The sequence below is a fragment of the Pan paniscus genome, chromosome 10 (assembly GCF_029289425.2).
Source record: "Pan paniscus chromosome 10, NHGRI_mPanPan1-v2.0_pri, whole genome shotgun sequence".
In the NCBI taxonomy this organism is placed as follows: Eukaryota; Metazoa; Chordata; class Mammalia; order Primates; family Hominidae; genus Pan; species Pan paniscus.
In genome coordinates this window covers 5,702,831-5,724,217 of record NC_073259.2, presented here as the reverse complement: position 1 = coordinate 5,724,217, position 21,387 = coordinate 5,702,831, and the positions used below count along the sequence as shown (strand labels likewise).

Below are 21,387 nucleotides of genomic sequence, written 5' to 3'. Positions count from 1 at the left end.
GTGGCTGAGGGGAATGGTGTGGGAATGGATCCAACACACCCCACGTGTGCAGGGAACAGGGTGGATGTGGTAGAGCACATGGCTCAGGGGAATGGTGTGGGAATGGATCCAACACACCCCACGTGTGCAGGGACCAGGGTGGACGTGGTAGAGCAGGTGGCTGAAGGGGCAGGGAACGGGGTGGACGTGGTAGAGCACGTGGCTGAGGGGAATGGTGTGGGAATGGATCCAACACACCCCACATGTGCAGGGACCAGGGTGGACGTGGTAGAGCAGGTGGCTGAAGGGGAATGGTGTGGGAATGGATCTAACACACTCCACGTGTGCAGGGAACAGAATGGACATGGTAGAGCAGGTGGCTGAAGGGGCAGGGAATGGGTTGGACGTGGTAGAGCCAGTGGCTGAGGGGAATGGTGTGGGAATGGATCTAACACACCCCACGTGTGCAGGGAACGGGCTGGACGTGGTAGAGCCGGTGGCTGAGGGGAATGGTGCGGAATGCATCCAATACGGCCTTGAAGGCAACTAAAGGGGCTGCAGCTTTTTTCTTTGAGTGGGACGGGAAACCCACGGGAGGCCTTTACCTGGGGTGTGACATAGAGTGATCTAAGGTTTCACAAAATGGAGATTCCACGAGGGGAGCAAGGGTGAAAACCGAAGGCCAGGTAGGAGCCGGGAGCTGATGCTGCCACCCTGTACTGGGTGGTGGTAGAGGTGACAGAAGGATCAATCTGGATATTTTGAAGGTGGAACCCAGAAAATTTGCTGACCTGGGTTTCTGCCTACACTTGGTCATTCATGAGCAGATACAGGCCATTTCTAAGAAGATCCACCGTCTTCACGGGCACAATGGGGAAAACAGTATCTGTCTTAATATTTCCCAGGATTATTGTATTTATCAAACATAAAAAAGTCAGTACTTTTTGTAAAACTCCAAAGTCACACACAAATAATAGAGAGCACCACTTATTGAGCACTCTACATCCACGTTTTCATTTAATTTCTTATCAATCCTACGTAATGGATCTTACTATCTACATTTTAGAGATGAGTGAAGCAAAACACAGAGAGCTGAGTTATAACTTACCCACAGCTGCACAGTTCATACCCGTGGGGTCAGGATTCAAGCCAGAGCTTTCCAACCCGCGCTCTCGGCCACTCTGACACGTCAGTTCCCTCTTATTATTCCTCGAAGGTGGTGACTTTGCACAGGACGCTTACATAGAAATGTTAGCATGCCTTGAAGCAGCTGACCTGAAGAGCACCTTTCCTGTTGCCATCTGATCATGCTTGAGGAGAATGTATACCCAAGCATCTATGTACCCACATGTCCAAGTGTGCGGGAGAGAGTGAGCTGCATTTGTTGAGGTTATTACGTGTGGGAGGATGTTTTGTACAGATAACCTTAGCCTGGCTCCTGCCAAATACCTTCCTTCCCATTCTCCTAGAATTTCACCCCACTCTCCAGTTGTGTCATAGGCTGGCTGATGATTTTTCTCTTTTTTCCCTCCTCGTGACCCATGGGTAGAACACTGTATGGAGTTCCAGAAGACCAACGGCTCCCTGAATGGTACCTCTGAGAATGCCACCTCTCCTGTCATCGAGTTCTGGGAGTAAGTGAGACCCTTCCCCACCCAGTGTGGGCCGTGTGTTCAGAAGAAGGGTATGGGGAGGAGTACACACCAAGGTCACTCTCAATGGACAGCAAGGGAAGAATTTCCACTAAGTGGCTTTTTTCTGTGGTGCCTATGTTTGTGGTTATTGCAGGACTGGTTTCAGAGATGAGACTTCTACAGTTCTCCTGGGGCTGTGCCTGGCCTTCCTTGCCCGCACCCCCGCCCCGTGTTAGAGAGTGTGTGTGCATATGTGCTCTCACTCCGCACTTCCTCCTCCCTGTGGCTGCAAGAGTGTGGACTCTGACCCACCCCCTCCCCCCAGTACTGATATTCACCCAGGGCAAGAGTCCTGCTGTCAAAAGGTCCTGAAACCCTGGTTGGGAACATAGGTGCCTGCACCTCCTTCCCCTGGCTGGGGACAAAGCACTCAGAGCAAACTTACCTGGAACAGTCTCCATTCTCCACCTTTATGTCCACCTCCAGCTCTGGGCTAAGGATGGCCTCATGTGAAGAGAGCAGAGAAGCCTTTGGACAAGAGCCTGGAGGCAGGCTCAGCTCCACTGTCCCAGGACGGGGCCACAAAACTGAGGCTGGCAGAAAAAGTAAGCCAGGTTCAACCCTTCTCTCCCCAGGCGGCGGGTCTTGAAGATCTCTGATGGGATCCAGCACCTGGGGGCCCTGCGCTGGGAGCTGGCTCTGTGCCTCCTGCTGGCCTGGGTCATCTGCTACTTCTGCATCTGGAAGGGGGTGAAATCCACAGGCAAGGTTCGTGTGGGGAGCTCCTGCCCCTCCCATTCCCGGACTCCTGCCCTCACTGGGGGCTGTCACCCAGGAGTTCTCTAAGCTGTGGCCCCGTTGAGGACGGGAGGCGATGACCCAGCGAGGATTTGATGTGGCTCCCTTCCTTGATTCTCCGCCTCTCCTAGACTCACATACTTCTGGTTTTTGGGACTGGAAGAGAGCGAGAAAGGCAGGAAGGACACCTCCAGGGTAATCTGATCTTGGAACTGACGATGGGTGGGCACATTGCAAATTGAACACAAGTCATGGTTCCCTAATTCATACAACAGTTCTTTGGAAAAAGAATTCCATGAAGACTCTTCATCTCAAAATGATTCTTAATCAACTCAAGAATTCCAGGGGACTCTTTGCCCTGGAGCAAAGAGGGCATTCTGAATTCTCCCGAACTCTTGCCCTGGGGGCCTCTCCTAATCTGGTTGCCTGGTTGTGCTAAGCTAGTAAGCTCCATGAGGACAGAGGTCATGTGTCACAAATCTTTTCATATCTGACAATCCTTGCCATGAACGCTAAGCACACTTGTTGGGAGAATGCCAAATGTCATTCAGCCACTCAACAAATATTTATTGAATATGTGTCAGGGGAGGTGGGAGCTTTTAGCTGGAGGGAGGAAGGGAAGAGGGGAGGCTGTGGCTCAAGGGATAGGGGAGATGGAACTATATCCGGGGAACCCGCTCCCAATATTTCAACGTAGGTTCTTTCTATTTTCCATAAGTGTCGGCTGGCTGAGAAATAAAGAGAGACAGTATAAAGAGAGGAATTTTACAGCTGGGCCGCCGGGGGTGACATCACATATTGGTAGGACCACGATGCCCGCCTGAGTCTCAGACCAGCAAGTTTTTATTAAGGGTTTTAAAAGGGGAGGGGGTGTAAGAACAGGGAGTAGTTACAAAGATCTCATGCTTCAAAGGGCAAAAAGCAGATCTACTAATAAGGGTCTAACAAAGATCACATGCTTCTGAGGGAACAGGACAAAGGGCAAAAGCAGAATTACTAATAAGGGTCCAACAAAGATCACAAGGCAAAGGGCAAAAACAGAACTACTAATAAGGGTCTATGTTCAGCAGTGCACGTATTGTCTTGATAAACATCTTAAATAACAGAAAACAGGGTTCGAGAGCAGAGAACTGGTCTGACCACAAATTTACCAGGGCAGAGTTTTTCCCCACCCTAGTAAACCTGAGGGCACTGCAGGAGACCAGGGCATATCTCAGTCCTTATCTCAACTGCATAAGACAGACATTCCCAGAGCGGCCATTTATAGACCTCCCCCCAGGAATGCATTCCTTTCCCAGGGTATTAATATTAATATTCCTTGCTAGGAAAAGAATTTAGCGATATCTCTCCTACTTGCACGTCCATTTATAGGCTCTCTGCAAGAAGAAAAATATGGCTGTTTTTGCCCGACCCCACAGGCAGTCAGACCTTATGGTTGTCTTCCCTTGTTCCCTAAAAATTGCTAGTATTCTCTTCTTTTTCAAGGTGCACTGATTTCATATTGTTCAAACATACATGTTTTACGATCAATTTGTACAGTTAATACAATTATCACAGTGGTCTTGAGGTGAGGTGATGTACATCCTTAGCTTATGAAGATAACAGGATTAAGAGATTAAAGTAAAGACAGGCATAAGAAATTATAAAAGTATTATTTGGAAACTGATAAATGTCCATGAAATTTTCACAATTAATGTTCCTCTGCCATGGCTCCAGCCAGTCCCTCCATTCGGGGTCCCTGACTTCCTGCAACAGAACTAAACAGCTGCGGATGAGCTGGGAGCAGGAGGAACACTCCCTTGACCTTTTCTGAGGAGCTCCTGCCCCTGCCTCCTGCCCCTGCCGCTTCCTCACTCACAAGCTCCTTGTCTCTCATTTGCCCATGACCAGGTGGTGTACTTCACAGCCACATTTCCTTACCTCATGCTGGTGGTCCTGTTAATTCGAGGGGTGACATTGCCTGGGGCAGCCCAAGGAATTCAGTTTTACCTGTACCCAAACCTCACGCGTCTGTGGGATCCCCAGGTAAGAAGCCACAGACAGGAGCCCTCACGTGACTCCCAGGGCACCTGAGCTTCAGGCTTTCCCTGCACTCTGACGGGGAACCCCTGCACCTAGCACTACCCTAGGGTGTCCACAGTGGCAGCAGGGGTGCACCCTTCCTTCTCTAGACATCTGTTTGTTGCCGGAAAGGGGTCCCAATCCAGACCCCAAGAGAGGGTTCTTGGACCTCTCACAAGAAGGAATTTGGGGGGAGTAGAATAAAGCAAAAGCAAGCTTATTAAGAAAGTAAAGGAGGCCAGGCGCAGTGGCTCATGCCTGTAATCCCAGCACTTTGGGAGGCCGAGGTGGGTGGATCATTTGATGTCAGGAGTTCGAGACCAGTCTGGCCAACATAGTGAAACCCCACCTCTACTAAAAATACAAAAATTAGCCGGGTGTAGTGGCACGCACCTGTAGTCCCAGCTACTCAGGAGGCTGAGGCAGGAGAATGGCGTGAACCCAGGAGGCGAAGGTTGCCGTGAGCTGAGATCGCGCCACTGCACTCTAGCCTGGGCAACAGAGTGAGACTCTGTCTCTAAAATAAAATAAAATGAAATAAAATAAAATAAAATGAAATAAAAAGGAATAAAGAATGGCTACTCCATAGGCAGGGCAGCCCCAGGGCTACTGGTTGCCCATTTTTATGGTTATTTCTTGATTATATGCTAAATAAGGGGCGGATTATTCATTAGTTTCCTGGAAAGGTATGGGCAATTCCCATAACTGAGGGTTCCCCCCCATTTTAGACCATAGAGGTTAACTTCCTGACGTTGCCATGGCATTTGTAAACTGTCATGGAGCTGGTGGGAGTGTCTTTCAGCATGCTAATGCATAATAATTTACATATAATCGGTGGTGAGGCCCTGAAGTGTTGTTACCCGGTTATGCCCTGCCTCTGCCTCCTGGGCACAGAGACCATCCTGCCGGGGGAGTGAGTGTGCAACCTAGAGCTCCTCCTCTAGGACCAGAAGTCACTTCTGTTGCCATCTTGGTTTTGGTGGGTTTTGGCCGGCTTCTTTACTGAAACCTGTTTTATCAACAAGGTCTTTATGACCGGTATCTTGTGAGGTGACAACCTCCTGTCTCATCCTGTGACTTAGAATGCCTTACCTCCTGGAAATGCAGCCCCAGTGGGTCTCAGCTTTATTTTACCCAGCCCCTATTCAAGCTGGAGTCGCTGTGGTTCAAATGCCTCTGACATGTTAGCAGCTGTTTGTGGTCATAAGGTGTCTGACACTGTCCCTTCTTGGGTTCACAGCTGCCAGGGAACCCAGGCAAATATCACTAGGGTAGTATTTCTAGTAATATTTCTCAAGGGCCACAAGTGTCACTCACAGTCCTTACTCAAGGGTGTCCTTCTCCCCTCCTCTCCCCACCCGCTTCGTACATTTATCTCTTGGGAGCTCATCTCCTACTGAGCTTCCTTTTTAATTCTTACCCCTCAATCTGCCTCCTGGTTCCCTCCCTCTGCCCATGTGACCCATGTCTAGGCCGCAGCTCCCTGGCCCTGCCCTCAGCCAGCTGGGCTAGTGTTAAGTTTCCCTGTCAGTTGTCCAGAGGCTCCGGGTCTCCTCCCCACCCTTCCTTCGTGGTCTGCACTCCCTCTGCTACAGCGGGCTTTTTTACCATCCGGGTAGGGAGGGGTGGTGTTGCCTGCTGCCTGAAGGGGGTTGGAAAGCAAGGCCTGGAATGGGCAGGCCCTGCCTCTGACAGGTCTCTTACCTTCCCCTCTTTGGCAGCCATCTGAAAGCTGGCAAAGCCAGGAGTTGTCGAGGGCCGGAGGGGTGCATGGGTAAGCTCCGCCTCAGAGGCCCTGAAGTGTTGTTACCCGGTTATGCCCTGCCTCTGCCTCCGGGCGCAGAGACCACCCTGCTGGGGGAGTGAGTGTGCAACCTAGAGCTCCTCCTCTTGTTGCTGGAGTCTCTCCATGTCTATGAAAGAAGCCCCAAGGAGACATAAGGGCGGGTGGCTCCCAGCACGTGGAAGACACACTGGGATGGCTTTCCAAACGTTTAAAATAGTTGGGCACCAGCATATTCACTGACGTTGCTGACAGGGAGCAAGAGAAAGGCGACAGGCACACTGAGGCTGGGAGCTCCGTGCACACAGGGGCAATGACGCCCCCTGGGGCAGAATGTCAGGCGATCCGGAAGCCAAACTGTCCTCAGGTCTCCTGGCCACTCTGGCCAGGTTTTGATTCTTTCATCCTGAGCTCTACTGGGACGCTGTGGCTTCCAGAAGCAGACAGACCATGTCTATTCAGAAACCTCCCTGCAGAGTCAAGTAGCCCTGGTCCTGAGTGTTTCTCAATAACCTTCTGGTGGGATAGGAGCTTATCCTTCCCTTCTCCCATTTCTCAGACAGCATGGAGATACAGATTGCTACTGCCTCATGTCCACGCAGGGTACGAGGGTGGCAGTCAGGCTTTGGAGCCAAACTGTAGAAGCACAACCGGAGTCCTAGAAGGATTCCAGTGCACGTTCCTCATTGTAAGATGAGCACACTGTGGCCTAAGGTTGTGCAGCCAGTAATTATGGCAGACCAGGCAAAGGGTATCTTTGTTTTGTGAATCATAAGCCCCTTGACTTATCTGGGACCACATGGTTGTGATGGATGGTAGGTGGTGAGCAGGAGTTGTAGGGGGAAGCTGAGTGGAGGGGAGGCTTTGAAGGCCGGTGAAGAGTTTGGCTTGGATTCCCCACACAAGAGAAAGCCACTGTGGTTCTGGAGGGGCAGAGTTGAGAACCAGTGGCTAAGCTACAAAGATCACCTTTGTCTGCGGGTGGGCCAGAGAGGAAGGAGGCATGATCAGGAAAGGTGACAGGCAGGTAGGCTGGCAGAGAAAAAGGACAGAGGGGCTTAGTATTTCCACAACAGATTCATGGCTTTGTCCTGATCAGTTATTTGTAGCTAACAACTAGGGCGTGCTTACTCTGTCCCTGACATTGTTAAGAGGCTTACATGCATTATTTCAGCAAACGCTCACAGCAGATCAACAAGGCATCCCCATTTTATAGATTAGGACATTAAGGCCTAGAGAGCTTAATGCATGTTTTCATCCTCATATCTGCAACTGGGACTAGGTCTGAATGATGACGAATCCCATGCACTTTATGATCTACTCTTGGAGACGAGGTCCCTGGCCACTCACCTTTGTTTCTCTCACAGCTTATTCATTCAGCAAAAGCCTGAATGAATCTACTATGAGCACCTACTATGTGCCGGATCTGCTCCAGGTGCCATGTTTGGTATATAACAGCTTCCAGAAAACATAAAGAAGGTGGACCAGGTAGCTTTCAACTTCTGAGCATTAATGAGGCCATAAGTCTCGGTCTGGGTGACTGCAGGGACAAAGACCTCTTTCAGTCTCTACTCTGGGATACCATTCTTTCCATTCCAGCCAGCTTTGGGCTGTGCAGGGAGCATCTGTGTTCCAAGCGCTTTGGGGCTGTGCAGGGAGCATCTGTGTTCCAAGTGCTTTGGGGCTGTGGGGAGGGGGATGGCTCAAGTGCCAGGACTGGTCCTGAGCAGGCTTCTTCTCGGCCTGGTCCAAGTCTCATGCTGAAGCTAGGCCTTTGTTGTCAGTGAACAAAGCAGCACCTGCAGGGTGGGGGTGCTTTGCCAGAGCCCTAATTGAATCTAGTTGGCACTCCCCAGGAAGTGTGATCATTCTAACTGGCATTCGCCTGGCACTTGAGAAGGGTGCAAAATGTCTTCTCCCCGACACAGACCAAAGACGCATCTCTCTGCCAAGCACTGAGGCCGGTTGTGGGGAGCCAGGCAGAGACAACGCTGTGCTCCCCTCTCGTTTGCTCCCCTTTTTCTGCCAGGCTTGCTGTTTGAGGGGCAGGTTGCTGCCTTTCTCAGTGTCCCCAGGCCTTGTCTCGTCCCCCTGGAGACTGGCCACTGGAGACCCAGGGCTCTGCTGGAGCGTGCGCTTTACTCAGACCACTTGTTTCTTTCCCGGGTCCTGGCCCTGTGCCTGTTCTACTGCACTTTAGGAGGTTGCTGAGGGCGGGGGATGGGAGGGGGACATCCAAAGAACCCTCGTGGAACCTTTTAGATCCCTGCGTTAAGCAAGTCTAAGGAAAGGTTTGTTTAGGGAGGAAGCTGAAATCACCGATTAGAACTAGTCTTTATTTTAGTATTGAAATCCAATCTATACCACCTCATTATCAATGAAAGATGAGTTTCTTTTTAAAATAATAGCAGCAGTAAACAGTGGCCAAAGCTAACCTTATTATGTCCCTCTTATTCGCCAGGCCCTTTGCTGAGTGCTTGACACAGTTCAACCCTGTGAGTTTGGGGTCAGCCTCATCTTACGGATGGAGAAACAGAAGCTTAGGAAACTTAAGAAACTTGCCCCGAATCACAAAACCAGCATGTGGGGGAGCGTGGGTTTTATCTCAAGCAGTCTTTTGATGACTGCTGTCTTATTTACCATGATAGTTCCCAAAGAATATGAATTACTTGAGAGTTTTAAGAGCTGCTTTTTATTATTCCAGAAGGTGAGATAGGAAACTAATATTTATTTATGTGTTAGGCATTTTACATGCATTATTTTATTTGTTATTATACCCATTTTCCTGATGAGAAAAGGGAGGTTCAGGGAGGTTAAGTGACTTGCCTAAGATCACACAGCCAGTAATTAATAAGGTCAGGAATTGAGCCCAGATTAATGTAACTTCAAAGCTGTGCTTTTCCATTACACAACATTGCCTTCCTAAAAATAGTAGATAGATATTAATAATTCTGGGGGTTGGACTTGAGGCTGAAAACATCTTTCCCAGATCTTCTAGAGTCCCCTCTCCTCCTCTTTCCCCCCAAGGCCTCTTTTACCTGCGTTCCACCCAGAATTTTTTACACTTGTTTTTCCCTTGGTTGGCCTTCTGCCCTCGCCAGAGACAAATCAGAGCTTTATTCCAGAAACCAGGGCTCGTGGAGTGGGCAGGGAGTGGTCGCCTGTGGTGGGAATGGAACAGCTTGCTCTGACCCCGTTCTCTTCCCCATCCCAGCGGGCCTGTTGGGCAGCAGCTGTGTGGGGAGCTGGGGCTTGCCAAGCTCCCAGCGAGGGGGCTTTGGTCAAAGAAGAGTGCATTGACCCTTGCGCTCTGGGTTCTCAGCCTCCTGCTGCATTTTCCTTAGTTCTCATTAACCTCTCCCCCAATTCAGTCTCCATATGACCCCACTCCGACCTCCCACCCCTGCCAAGGCGAGGTAAATGGCCAAGTCACGATTTCTCTTATTATTCCTTCCCAAGCACAAGTTCACAAAGATGCCCGTATCAGGCTTGTGCCTCTGCCTGTGTGTGGGCAGCCGCGGCGTGTTTCCTTGGTAATTCATGGCCCAGTCTGCACCCAGCGCACCGTCAGGCCTGGGAGCAAATGTCCAAGGTGCGAGGACTCCGGGCTCCCGGGACACACCCTGAATGACCTTTTTGGGAGGGGGCGCCCGACCTCATGAAGGGGCAGTACCCGTGGGTCCCAGGAGACGTGCATTGGTCCTGAGCCCTTACACCTCTGACCCTGGGGAAGCACTTTCTCTATAAGCTCAGGGCCTTTTGCCAGAAGGTCCTGCTCTTGAAGCTGCCAGTAACTTAGCCAGTGAAGCAGGAATGAGATAGAACCGAGTGACTTTCATGCCAACGTCAGTGAGTTTTCCTGAGATGACTATCTTTGCAGGAGCTGTGTGGCAGAGTTTTAGAAGAGAAAAAAGGATTTAGAACACCTTGAAGGAGCAAACAGACTGGCCAAGGCATCTCCTCAAAATTGGTGTGGCATCACACTGAAACTTTTCTTTTTTTAAACGGGGAGAAGTGAGACACTGCAGTTTGCAAACACCCCCTTGCCTGTCCTAGGGTCTGTCCTTCATTCCCTGTCCTTTTCTCGCATTTCATTCCCAGCATTTCCTTCTCTGTGTGATTTCCTCCCTGGCTCCAGCCCCTCCAAATCCTCCTCTATGCTTCTTGCTGCTCACCCCTTGTCCCTGGTGGCACCTCCTGCCTCACAGACCACCTCAGGACAGGATTCCCAGTGAACTCAAGAATGGGAGGCTGGAGACATTTTCCCCTTTCCCCACCGTCTTCCTTGCTCTGTCCCTGGCCCTGCAGAATGGAGACATGATGAGAGGATGGGTGCCCTGGGTGCACCCCTGATGCAGGGGCCATAGGACAGCATCCCATACCTGGTGACCATTAGGATCACCCAGGAAGCTCGGAAAAGGATACGAGTTCTGGGTTCTCCTTCAGGCCTAGGGATTCAGTGTCTCGACTGGGGATGCTGGCTGAGGAATCGGCGTGATTCTGAGGTGGTCAGCCTGCTGATGGATCCCTCGGGCCTCTACACTGCTGAGAAATGTGGCCACTTTGGTAGGGGTGAGCATGAAAGGAGGGAGCAAGGGGTAGGGGCTGAGGGTGGTGACCATGCCTAGGGAGGCAGGCAGAGACCAGGAAGGGACTGAAGAATTGGAGGCCTGATATTAGCGGAAGAGACTGATGAAAGGATAGAGGGTTTTATGGAAAGCAGGGGCCTGCTTGAGGGGTTCTGGAATGAGGCTGAGCAAAAGACATGGACGGGTCATCCGGCGCCCTTTCCATTAGGAACACAGACACATGAGGAACACCTGCTTGGATGTCTGCGTCCATAGCGGGGTGCTCCCTGGTTGTGCTCACGTCGCCAGGGGCAGGAGCGCCTGGGGAGGGTCCTGCAGATCTGCAGGGTTGCTCGGTCCTGTTGCCTTGATGTTCTTTCTGTCTGGGATGTTATTCTAGCTGTTAGATCTAAATCATAACATGCACGGGCTGGGCGAGCCAGCTGAGATAATAACAATAACAACTGAACTCTATGTTTAGCTGGACTGTGATTTTTTTCCCTCCCAAGGAGTACAAAGCCCTTTTCAGAGGTGTTTCTGTTCGTCCTTTTGCCTTTTTGTGAGCCGAGAATTACTGTCCCTGTCTTTAGACAGAGGTTGCTGAGACATGAGGGGCAAAGCTACATACTGGTGGTGGCCCTCCTATTAGGGACAGTGTTCCTGGAGACCCTGTGCCTGGATTCCTCCACACTGGTCATAGGAGAGAGTGGGGGCAGAACCTAGGATCAAAAACCTGACAGGAGACCTAGCTTCGTTCTAGAGCCCTGTCCCACCCTCCTACATGCTTCCACCATGGGTCTTTTAGTCTTTTTCATTTTCTTTGAATGCCTAATGCCTGTTCTATCCTAGTAGTGCCCAAGAAACTTCACCTAGGAGTCCAGGGAGTAGAGCCCACTGGGGTGAGCAGAGGTAGCAGGATGCAAGTGTTGGCTGAGAACAGGTTACTCGCCATCCCTAGCCAGCGTCCGGCTCAGCCACATGCCTATGTCCGCCCATGGCTTGAATGGCCTGGCTTTCCTGGGAGTTCACCTTTCTTGCCCTTCCCCTTTGTAGGTGTGGATGGATGCAGGCACCCAGATATTCTTCTCCTTCGCCATCTGTCTTGGGTGCCTGACAGCCCTGGGCAGCTACAACAAGTACCACAACAACTGCTACAGGTGATTGGGGGCGTGGGGCCTGAGCCACACACCTGCATCTCTCTACTGTCCTTCCTGCCACGCTAGACGAGGGTGAGTTGGAGGGTGCCTCAGCTCCTGGATCTGCCCCCCTGTCTACACCCCCATATCCAACACCCCAGGGCTACCAGGAGCTGCAAGGAGCCAACTGCAAGATGGACAGAGAATTGCATCCGAAAGGGTGGGATAGTTGTGATTGGCTGGGAGACCACAGCAGGGGGGCCTGGCCTCCTGGCTGATGTAGAGGTTAGTGGGCTCAGGAGTGCTGGGTAAGCAAGCCTGAGAAGCACCACAGGTCTTTGAATAATGTCATTTCCTCATAACTTTGATGAGAAAAAAAAACTGGTTTCATTATAGGTTGTTTTGCTTAAAATGGCAATTTGCGAGAATGTATCCATGATGTGAAGTGAGGTCCTTCTGTGATTAGCAGTGTCATGCATTGCACTCAGTCTTGCTTGCTTGGTAAATCTGCCCCCAAAACTTTGAATTCTTGCCCCTTTTTCACACCATCTCCCTCACTTCACATCCTGTCCCCCTCGTTCTCGCCTTGCCTACCTGGTTTGTGCTCAGAAAATTTAGGCCAATTTTAATACATGCTGAAACACAGCTGAAGCGAAATCATATGGTGCCTCTCAAAATTGAATTCAGGCGACTAAGAGTTACTTGTTGTTTGGGATTACCCATTAGCATGCCAGATGGGATGATGGCAGAGTGGTGGCGTCCCATGCGGTGTGGACCTACGTGGTAGAGAGGGGCGGCTGTGTGGCGGTTCGTCACATCTAGATCCATGTTTTGCTTCCCTGGAGCCTCATTCTTTTAGGACTACCTTGATTTATTCCATCCCTGGGCTGGTGGGGCCGAGGAGTGTCAGAGGAGAGCCAGTGCTTTGTGTGGTCCTTTGAATTCTGCCAGGTAGCCCTGCTCCGGCGTCCATGAAGGGGCCAGGACAGTGTCCGCCAGGAGGGGCTGTGCTCCCAGACAGGAAGCAGGAGAGGTTGCAGCCCTGTTCTGACCCTGCCATTCCGCCCTCTCCTCACCCCTGCCCCACAGGGACTGCATCGCCCTCTGCTTCCTCAACAGCGGCACCAGCTTTGTGGCCGGCTTTGCCATCTTCTCCATCCTGGGCTTCATGTCTCAGGAGCAGGGGGTGCCCATTTCTGAGGTGGCCGAGTCAGGTGAGTGTTACTGGGGAGGCCTGGAGGCAGTGAGCCTGGTTCAAACCTCTGGCAGCAAGCGTCTAGAGGCGTTTCCATTGTGTCACCTACACCCTGGGTGAGCTACGGCCACCATTCAGTGGATGCGTTCTGGGAAGACTTGGCGGAGAATTGAAACAGTCATTCCAGCTTTAAAGAGTAGGCCTACAGTGAACATTTTTCTTCCCATCCTTGGCTTCCAGTTCATTACCCTGGAAGCAGCCAATGTTACCTATTTCGTGTTTATCCTTCCAGAAATAGTTTAGACATATATGAGAAAAAATATATATACAGACATATACATGCAATACATATTACTATTTCTATTTCTTGCCTCCTTCTTAAAAAACCAAATGATAACATATTATATACACTGTCCCGCACCTGGCCTCATTTTGTTCACTATAAAATGAATCTCAAGGCGAAGCTTCCATCAGCAGATAGGGTTTCCCTGTTTTGTGAGTGACTGCCTTTCCACCATGCAGTGCTGTTTTGCTGCTTTCAAATAACATCAAGGCCCAGGCCCCGGTCTGGATAAGCCATAAAATGTTTCTCTTGCTCACCTACTTTGCCCTGTAATAAGACGATTTTTTTACCATGGCATTCAGAAGCACGCCTGGGCCACACAGGATGCCAAGCCCTGGGCAGCGGATGTCTGTGATTCTCATTAAGAACGATAGTGTCTCTCTCTCCCTCTTTTTTTTTTTTTTTTAACTGTTTGAGATAGAGTCTTGCTCTGTCACCCAGGCTGGAGTGCAGTGACATGATCTCGGCTCACTGCAACCTCCGCTTCCCGGGCTGAAGTGATTCTCGTGCCTCAGCTTCCCGAGTAGCTGAGATTACAGGCATGTGCCACCACGCCCGGCTAATTTTTGTATTTTTAGTAGAGACAGGGTTTCACCTTGTTGGCCTGGCTGGTCTTGAACCTCTGGCCTCAAGTGATCCACCCACCCCAGCCTCCCAAAGTGCTGGGATTACAGGTGTGAGCCGCCATGGCTGGCCCGTGTCTCACTTTCTAAGTGTTGACTGTACGCCAGGTGCTGGGCGAGGCACTCTACTCGTACCATGCAACAGAAACCTGCGGGCAGGCCCTGCACAACCCCCACCTCACCAATGTGGGAGCTGGGACTGGCAGAAGCAAAAGACCTCCGAGGTCACAGTGATGCTCTTCACTCTTCAGAGGAACTTCCCATGGGTGGACTCAGGCTTTATTACGTGCATGTTTTCCTGCCATATGAGTCAGTCGAGAGAAACATTCACGCGCTGCGAGGGTGTGTGTCAGCGGCATTCTGAAACCAGTGCCAGTGTAGTCATTGCAGGGTGACAGAAAGGGCTCCGGGCGCAGAGGTGGTAACTGGAGGCCAACTCTGGCCTTGGAGCGATTTTTTTGGTACCATCTATGTTCCGTACAAATACAACGGAACATCGCGAGGAGCCGGGGCGTGATCGCTCCTCTTCTCACCAGGCCCTGCCACCTCCTTGCGTTTTGCACTGGGTCTGCTTCACAAGTTTCTATGGACTGCTGGCTTCTGAGCTCATTCTAGGCTTGAAACCTCAGGTCTGTGCAATAGATCTGGAGATCTGGAGTCGTTTTAGACACACAGCCTTCTACACCTACTGTCTCTAGATTCTGTTCTTGCCAGTGAGAATACAGTGAGAGGTACCTTGGAAATGCGAGAACCAGGTGGAGGTTGGGGTGGCTTCTCCTAGGTGAGGACGTGGCGGTGACAGCAACTTTGGGGTGAAGTTTCCTCTAGCCCCTGTTATTCCGTGGCCCCACGCTGGGAAGCCATGGGTCACCCACAGCCTGGAGCTGGCCCGGGCACTGGCCCGTGTTCCTCTGCTCCTTGTCGTAGGCCCTGGCCTGGCTTTCATCGCTTACCCGCGGGCTGTGGTGATGCTGCCCTTCTCTCCTCTCTGGGCCTGCTGTTTCTTCTTCATGGTCGTTCTCCTGGGACTGGATAGCCAGGTATCAAGAGGCAGCCACTCAGAGGCTGAGAGATGTGTGTGGGGGGGGGGGTGTGTGCTGGGGAGGAGGAGCCGTGGGCATGTCGTTGAGCTTCATGCCCCAAGGGCCCTTAAAATAGCTGGGGACTGGGTGAATGTCAGAAGTGGATGCCCTTTTGGGGACACAGGAGCTTGAGGGTGAGTCCTGACCTAACCAGGCAAGGACAATAGCTCAGGGGACCTGAGACAGTGAGGCTGGCAGGGCTGATCCTGGGAGCGAGAAGCCAGCGCTCATGGACAGGGCATCTCGGGAGCTCTCCTTCCCTCCAATCCCTTTGCCCTGTCATCCAGTTTGTGTGTGTAGAAAGCCTGGTGACAGCGCTGGTGGACATGTACCCTCACGTGTTCCGCAAGAAGAACCGGAGGGAAGTCCTCATCCTTGGAGTATCTGTCGTCTCCTTCCTTGTGGGGCTGATCATGCTCACAGAGGTGAGGGCCTGGGAAGCGGGGGAAGGCTGGGGAGGAGGAGCCAAGTGACAGCTGCTACCTGTCAGTGAGGCAGATACCCTGGCTCCCGGTCAGGGCAGGTCTTCTGGGCTTCTGGACACTAGGACTCCCTCTTTTCCCCATCCCAGGAACGACAAAGTAGGCAGGTTCCTCCTCTGGCCTTTGGGCATGGACCACCCACCTCCAGGGATGGGTGAGGAGCCATTTGGCTCCACAGTAAGTGAAGAGGTATGTGGAGCATTGGATTGGGAGAAGCTGACTCTCCAGCAAGATCTGGTGATTTCCCAGGCAGCTGAACCAAGTTCTATGTACAAACTTCAAAGCAAGAAAGGGAGGCCTGGGGCTGGGTGACATTCTGTGCCGTCTCAAAGGAGAAGGAGGGAGACGGAGCTTGTCAGCTTGACAGTATCAATGACAGCCCTTATCCTGATCCTTTCCCCAAAGAGTACACTCTATGTCTTGGGCTTCGTGGCCAGTCCCTAAGTGTTCTCAGATGTAATCTAACAATAGCTGTCTTATTTCATGTATATTCTGTCCCAAAACAATAATAAAAATAATTAGCGTCTCATATCCGCCTCGTGCTTTATGGCTTACAAATTACTTCTCTTTTATGATCCGTCTCCTGTGATCCTCACCTGCTCTGCTCTGTGCCTCCACCGTGTGAAGCTAAAGGGCATAGGAGTGAATCTTTCTGTTTCCACTGGATAAACTTCTTTTTAAAATAATCTCCTGCCATGCAGGGCGGAATGTACGTGTTCCAGCTCTTTGACTACTATGCGGCCAGTGGCATGTGCCTCCTGTTCGTGGCCATCTTCGAGTCCCTCTGTGTGGCTTGGGTTTACGGTGAGTGACTCCTCCCCTAGGTCCCAGCATCCTCCTCTTGTCTAAGGGTCTTGGGGTCCTTAGACACGAAACAGACATCTACTGCTCACACTTAACTTTTCCTGGGGCGCCTCCCTACCCAGCCTCCAAAATCTTGCAAATCCTAAATTGCTATCTTTGGAAGGCCCTCCAGAAGCTGCCTTGCCCACAGTCTTGGTTATAGCTGTACCTAGACCACCTCAGGTGGGCCCTTATCCTGCCCTGTCCAAATGTTTTCAGCTTTTGACAACCTCGATAATCAGGAAGTGACTGCCTGTACCCAAGCCAAGTCCTGCTTGCTGCTGTTTATGCCTATGAATGCCAGGGAAGAGCTTTCTCCCAGCAACGACTTGAACAGACAGCTGTGATGTCATCTCTTGATGGGTCCCTGCCCATTCTGGTCTGTTTGTGGCCCCATCCTGATGTCCTGGGTGCCGAAGAATGACTTTCTCCTCCTTCCTTCTTCTTTTCTCCATGGTAGGAGCCAGGCGCTTCTACGACAACATCGAAGACATGATTGGGTACAGGCCATGGCCTCTTATCAAATACTGTTGGCTCTTCCTCACACCAGCTGTGTGCACAGTAAGATCATTTCAGGGATAAAGTCAGATGAAGGGAGGGAGAGACGGTGGCTAGCAGGGTAGAGAAGCCGTTAGCCCTGCAATGGACTTCTCCCTAGGAACTGAAAATCATCTTAGATTTTCACTCATCCTCCTTTTGGATTCTAGAAAACTACAGCAAGATAGATTCTTCCTTTCCATTTCACAGAAGGATAAACTGAGGTCCAGAGCTGTCAGACGGTTTGACCAACACCACAGTGTGAGTCTAACGTCACAGGCCAGGACTGAAACCCGGGTGCCTTGGGCTGCTCATAATAATGCCAATAACCACAGCAATCGTAATAGCAGCCGGTATAGAGCCCTGACTTTGCGCTGGGCATAAGGTGCTTTAACTCGTATTAACTCATTTAATCCTCACAAGAGTCCCATAAAGGAAGTGCTGTTGTTACACTGGTGTTACAGATGAAACTGAGGTTGAAGAGGTTGTTAAGCCACTGGCCCAAGCTAGAAAGTTGCAGAGAACTGGGATTCAAACCCATGCAACCTGGCTCCAGAATGTGAGCCTGAAACCACAACGTGCAGCTTCCTTTGGCCTTGTCTCTTTGTGTCAGCTGTTCCCGAGCCCCCACTGTGTGCCAGATATAACTGAGGAGCAGAGGGAGAACGAGGCATGGCCTGTACCCTTGAGGTACTCATACCCCAAACTCATGGTGCAGGAGAGGTAGTAAATACCTCACAGCACGCAGCGGCCACATGATCACATCCTAACTGAGAGTCAGCTGCATGTAGAGGTGCCCAGGGGCACAGGGGCCCTGAAGTGACAGAGTACACTGCTGGAGGGTGTGGGTTTTGGGCAGAGTGTGGATGGAGAAGATTGGAGGCTGATTGGTCCAGAAGAGCTAGAGGGAATCCAGGCTTGGAGGGTGATTTCTGCCAGGCTACTGGGGAGCGGGGGAGCTGAGGGCACAAGGCCCCCGACCCCCAACCCCTTTCTCTTCTGCTCTCGCCCTCAGGCCACCTTCCTCTTCTCCCTGATCAAGTACACTCCGCTGACCTACAACAAGAAGTACACGTACCCGTGGTGGGGCGATGCCCTGGGCTGGCTCCTGGCTCTGTCCTCCATGGTCTGCATTCCTGCCTGGAGCCTCTACAGACTCGGAACCCTCAAGGGCCCCTTCAGAGAGGTAGGGCCTTTGCGGGCAGGAAAGCAGCCAGAGGGGCTGGGAGGCTTCGCAGGTGCCGACAGGTGGGCTGCTAGCCAGGGCTCACACAGTTGTGTGGAGGTGCCAGTGGGCCCATCCTGGGTGTCAGGGAGCGATAGAGTGGCTGCTGAGAAGTCTCAGGAAGACACAGGGGGACTCCCAGACAGGGGCTGTGATGACAGGAGGGCAGGTTTGTGTATGGGGAGGCAGCAGATGTTGGTGATGAGGGAAGCTGGCAGACCTGCCCCCGCTCCGCCACCTGACAGCCACCTCCGCTCTCCCCGCAGAGAATCCGTCAGCTCATGTGCCCAGCCGAGGACCTGCCCCAGCGGAACCCAGCAGGACCCTCGGCTCCCGCCACCCCCAGGACCTCACTGCTCAGACTCACAGAGCTAGAGTCTCACTGCTAGGGGGCAGGCCCTTGGATGGTGCCTGTGAGCCTGGCCATGGGGATGGCTGCAGAGGGAACAGGGCAGAAGCAGCCCCATGTGCCTCCCTGCCCCTACCTGGAGTGGATAAGACAAGAGGGGTATTTTGGAGTCCACCTGCTGAGCTGGAGGCCTCCCACTCCAACTTTTCAGCTCAGGGGTTGTTGAACAGATGCGAAAGGCCAGTGCCAAGAGTGTCCCTCTGAGACCCTTGGGAAGCTGGGTGGGGGCTGGTGGGTGGGGCGAGACTTGCTGGCTTCGGGCCCTCTCATCCTTCATTCCATTAAATCCACATTCTTCCCGCTGACTGCTAGCGGTTCTGTCTGATTTCTGCCCCCTGCCTGGCTGCCTTGACCCTTCCCCATGTTACAGTTGAGGCTTTAGGACCCTGTCCCTCCCCATCCTAGCCTCCCCCATTGAGTTCTCACTGGGGCCCACTCAGCACGGTGATGGGGGCGGGTGGTGGGGCCAGGCTGAGAGCCTCCATCATCAGGCATCTGGACCAGAGGAGGCTGCCCAGCCTCTCTCCACATGTCCTCAGCTTCCTTCCTCCGCCTTTGTGCTGTGGAATAAGAAAGGAAATTGAGGGACACATGAAGGAGACCCGAGTCCTAGCCAAAGGAGAGGGAAAGGCTGGTGGCAGTTTCCTCCTGCCCACTTTCCCTGCTGTGTCCTCGCCTACCCCCAGCGGCCAAAACTGCCTGTGTGCCCACCGAGGCTGGGCACGGGGGACGTGGGAGAGGGCCGGCTGTGACCACGCCCCAGTGCAGCAGGTTGGGGGGCCTTGGCAGAGGAGGGTACTGCCCAGCTCAGCCAGCAGAGGGACGCCCCTTCCTTGGGACTGCCTCGCTCTTCTGAGGATAGGAGACACTGGATGCCGGGGCACCGCCAGATGTGGCCACGAGGGGGTGGTACTGCCATGGCCACAGCTCTACTGTCAGCCCCTGAGCTGCAGGGAGGAAGTCCACCCCCACTCGGGGTCAGTGGGCATGGGGGGGGGGGTGCCCAGAGGGTGCCACAGGTGTGTCTCTGCAGCCTTGCCTCTGCGTATGGGCATGGAGCCGGGCCCCACATATTTCTGGCTGTAGCTTTGTGTGTGGTTTTGGAAGTGGCTGAACACACAGCTACATCTCTCCCTGCCTATGCGCAGGCTCGGGGGCCTGCCCGTGTGCCCACCTTTGTTCAGATGGGTCTTCTGGTGCTGCCCTTGGTGTGTCCTGTGACTCTTAGGGCTGCAGTCTAAGGGTGCACAGGCTTCCCTGGGTGATCTTAGTTTTTCACATGTCCACTAGTGGAAAAAAATGCACTGAAATATTTGCTTGTCTTCAGTTTTTGACTTTTTGTCGTTGGAAGAGTTGGTGAAGATTAACGACAGCAGTCCTGCTGTATGTCAGCCTTGGCTGCCCCTTCCTGGAGAATGACTGCTCGGGCATTCCCCGAGGGTGCTGGGCTCAATCTCAGTCTTACCGGGGGAGAAATACATCTGCTGGAGAGGCAGGCCCGAACTCGAGATGCTGCAAGCCGGCAGCTCCATCCACCGGACACTGTTGACGGAACACCTCCCGCGTGGTGCCGTGCTGTGCTCGTGACATGCCAGGAGCAAAAACAGATACAATTTCTTAAACAGTGAGTGACAGATACCATGACAGAAAAGAGCAAAGAGCTGTGGAAAATAATAACTGGGGTAGGGCAGGACCTCACAGTGCAGGTTGGGTTCTAAGGTTATAATACCTGTCTCCATCCGTATGACCAAAGTTGCCGGAACTGCCGGCCTCAGCGGGAACATGGGACCCAGATGTGATCTGAGTCGCATCGAGGAGCTTCCCGATGGTGGAACACGGTGTGAGAGTCACCTATTGGTGTAAGAACCAGGAGGTGTGCTTCCAGAACTTGCTGCGTGTCTGTGCAGTCACTTGGAATTCAGGTTCTTTGCTTCGCAGTTGCAGAAGACGCCATGCACTCCTTCTCCAAGCAGGGCTTGTTGTAGGGCTCAAAGGAGGTAATGGGTGTGAGGGTCCTTTCAGTCACTTGGTGACACACGGTGTGAGGTCATCAAACTGGAGGGAGGTGGCTGAGGGGGTGAGGCTCTAACAGCGCAGGTGGGACTGGCAGGCAGAGATGTGAGAATGCTGCTGGCTTGGGTCAGGGGTCAGGGTTGAGGGGAGGAAGCAGGAGTACCTTGGCCTTAGCCAGAGGGGCTGAAGCGAGGGGGGTGGGGGTGGGGGTGGGGGTGTAGGGCAGCCGAGTCAGTGACCTGCTTCCCTAGCCTGGAGGGGTGGGCCCTGTATCTTAGAGTTCCCAGAGAAGAAGACCCAAAAGGAAGGGAGCCCTCTCTTGTCTGGAGGCCACACCTGTTAGAGAGGAAAGGCAAGCAGCGAGAGCCTGGGGGCAAGTTGAACAGGGAGAGCAGAAGCAGAGGTGGCGGGAGAGTTACAGACTATGCCCAGGGCTGCGGGGAAGCAGCTTGTTAGGCACTGAGCCCACCAGGCTGCGCGGGGCCTCAGACCTTGCCCACATGAACACCCAGGTCTCAGATCCACACACAGGCATGCAGGCACCAGCCCCTCCTTATCCTCAGAGACATGTGCACATGTGCACAAACTCAGAGACGCCACAGCCAGCTGAGCATTCTCCTATAGAGGGGCTTGCAGGCCTGGCTTGGATCCTGGCCCTTTTACTTACTAACTGTGT

General features: G+C 52.5%; 1 protein-coding gene across 4 annotated transcripts in view; it reads left to right on the top strand.

The window, feature by feature from the left end:
* The window catches only part of SLC6A13 (solute carrier family 6 member 13), a 51,664-nt gene extending 32,474 nt beyond the window's left edge, over positions 1-19,190 (top strand). For 2 of the 4 annotated variants that reach the window (XM_003820385.5, XM_003820384.5), the window contains 11 exons: positions 1,529-1,613; positions 2,249-2,381; positions 4,302-4,436; positions 11,877-11,980; positions 13,049-13,173; positions 15,048-15,160; positions 15,490-15,627; positions 16,386-16,488; positions 16,988-17,088; positions 18,080-18,250; positions 18,556-19,183. In XM_003820385.5, coding sequence (XP_003820433.1) covers positions 1,529-1,613; positions 2,249-2,381; positions 4,302-4,436; positions 11,877-11,980; positions 13,049-13,173; positions 15,048-15,160; positions 15,490-15,627; positions 16,386-16,488; positions 16,988-17,088; positions 18,080-18,250; positions 18,556-18,678 — 1,331 coding nt within the window. In that variant the 3' untranslated portion in view covers positions 18,679-19,183. Of the gene's footprint in view, positions 1-1,528; positions 1,614-2,248; positions 2,382-4,301; positions 4,437-11,876; positions 11,981-13,048; positions 13,174-15,047; positions 15,161-15,489; positions 15,628-16,385; positions 16,489-16,987; positions 17,089-18,079; positions 18,251-18,555 lie in introns of all 4 variants that reach the window. The other 2 variants (XM_034935078.3, XM_055095211.2) reach the window with 2 other exon arrangements.
* Positions 19,191-21,387: the final 2,197 nt, after the last annotated feature.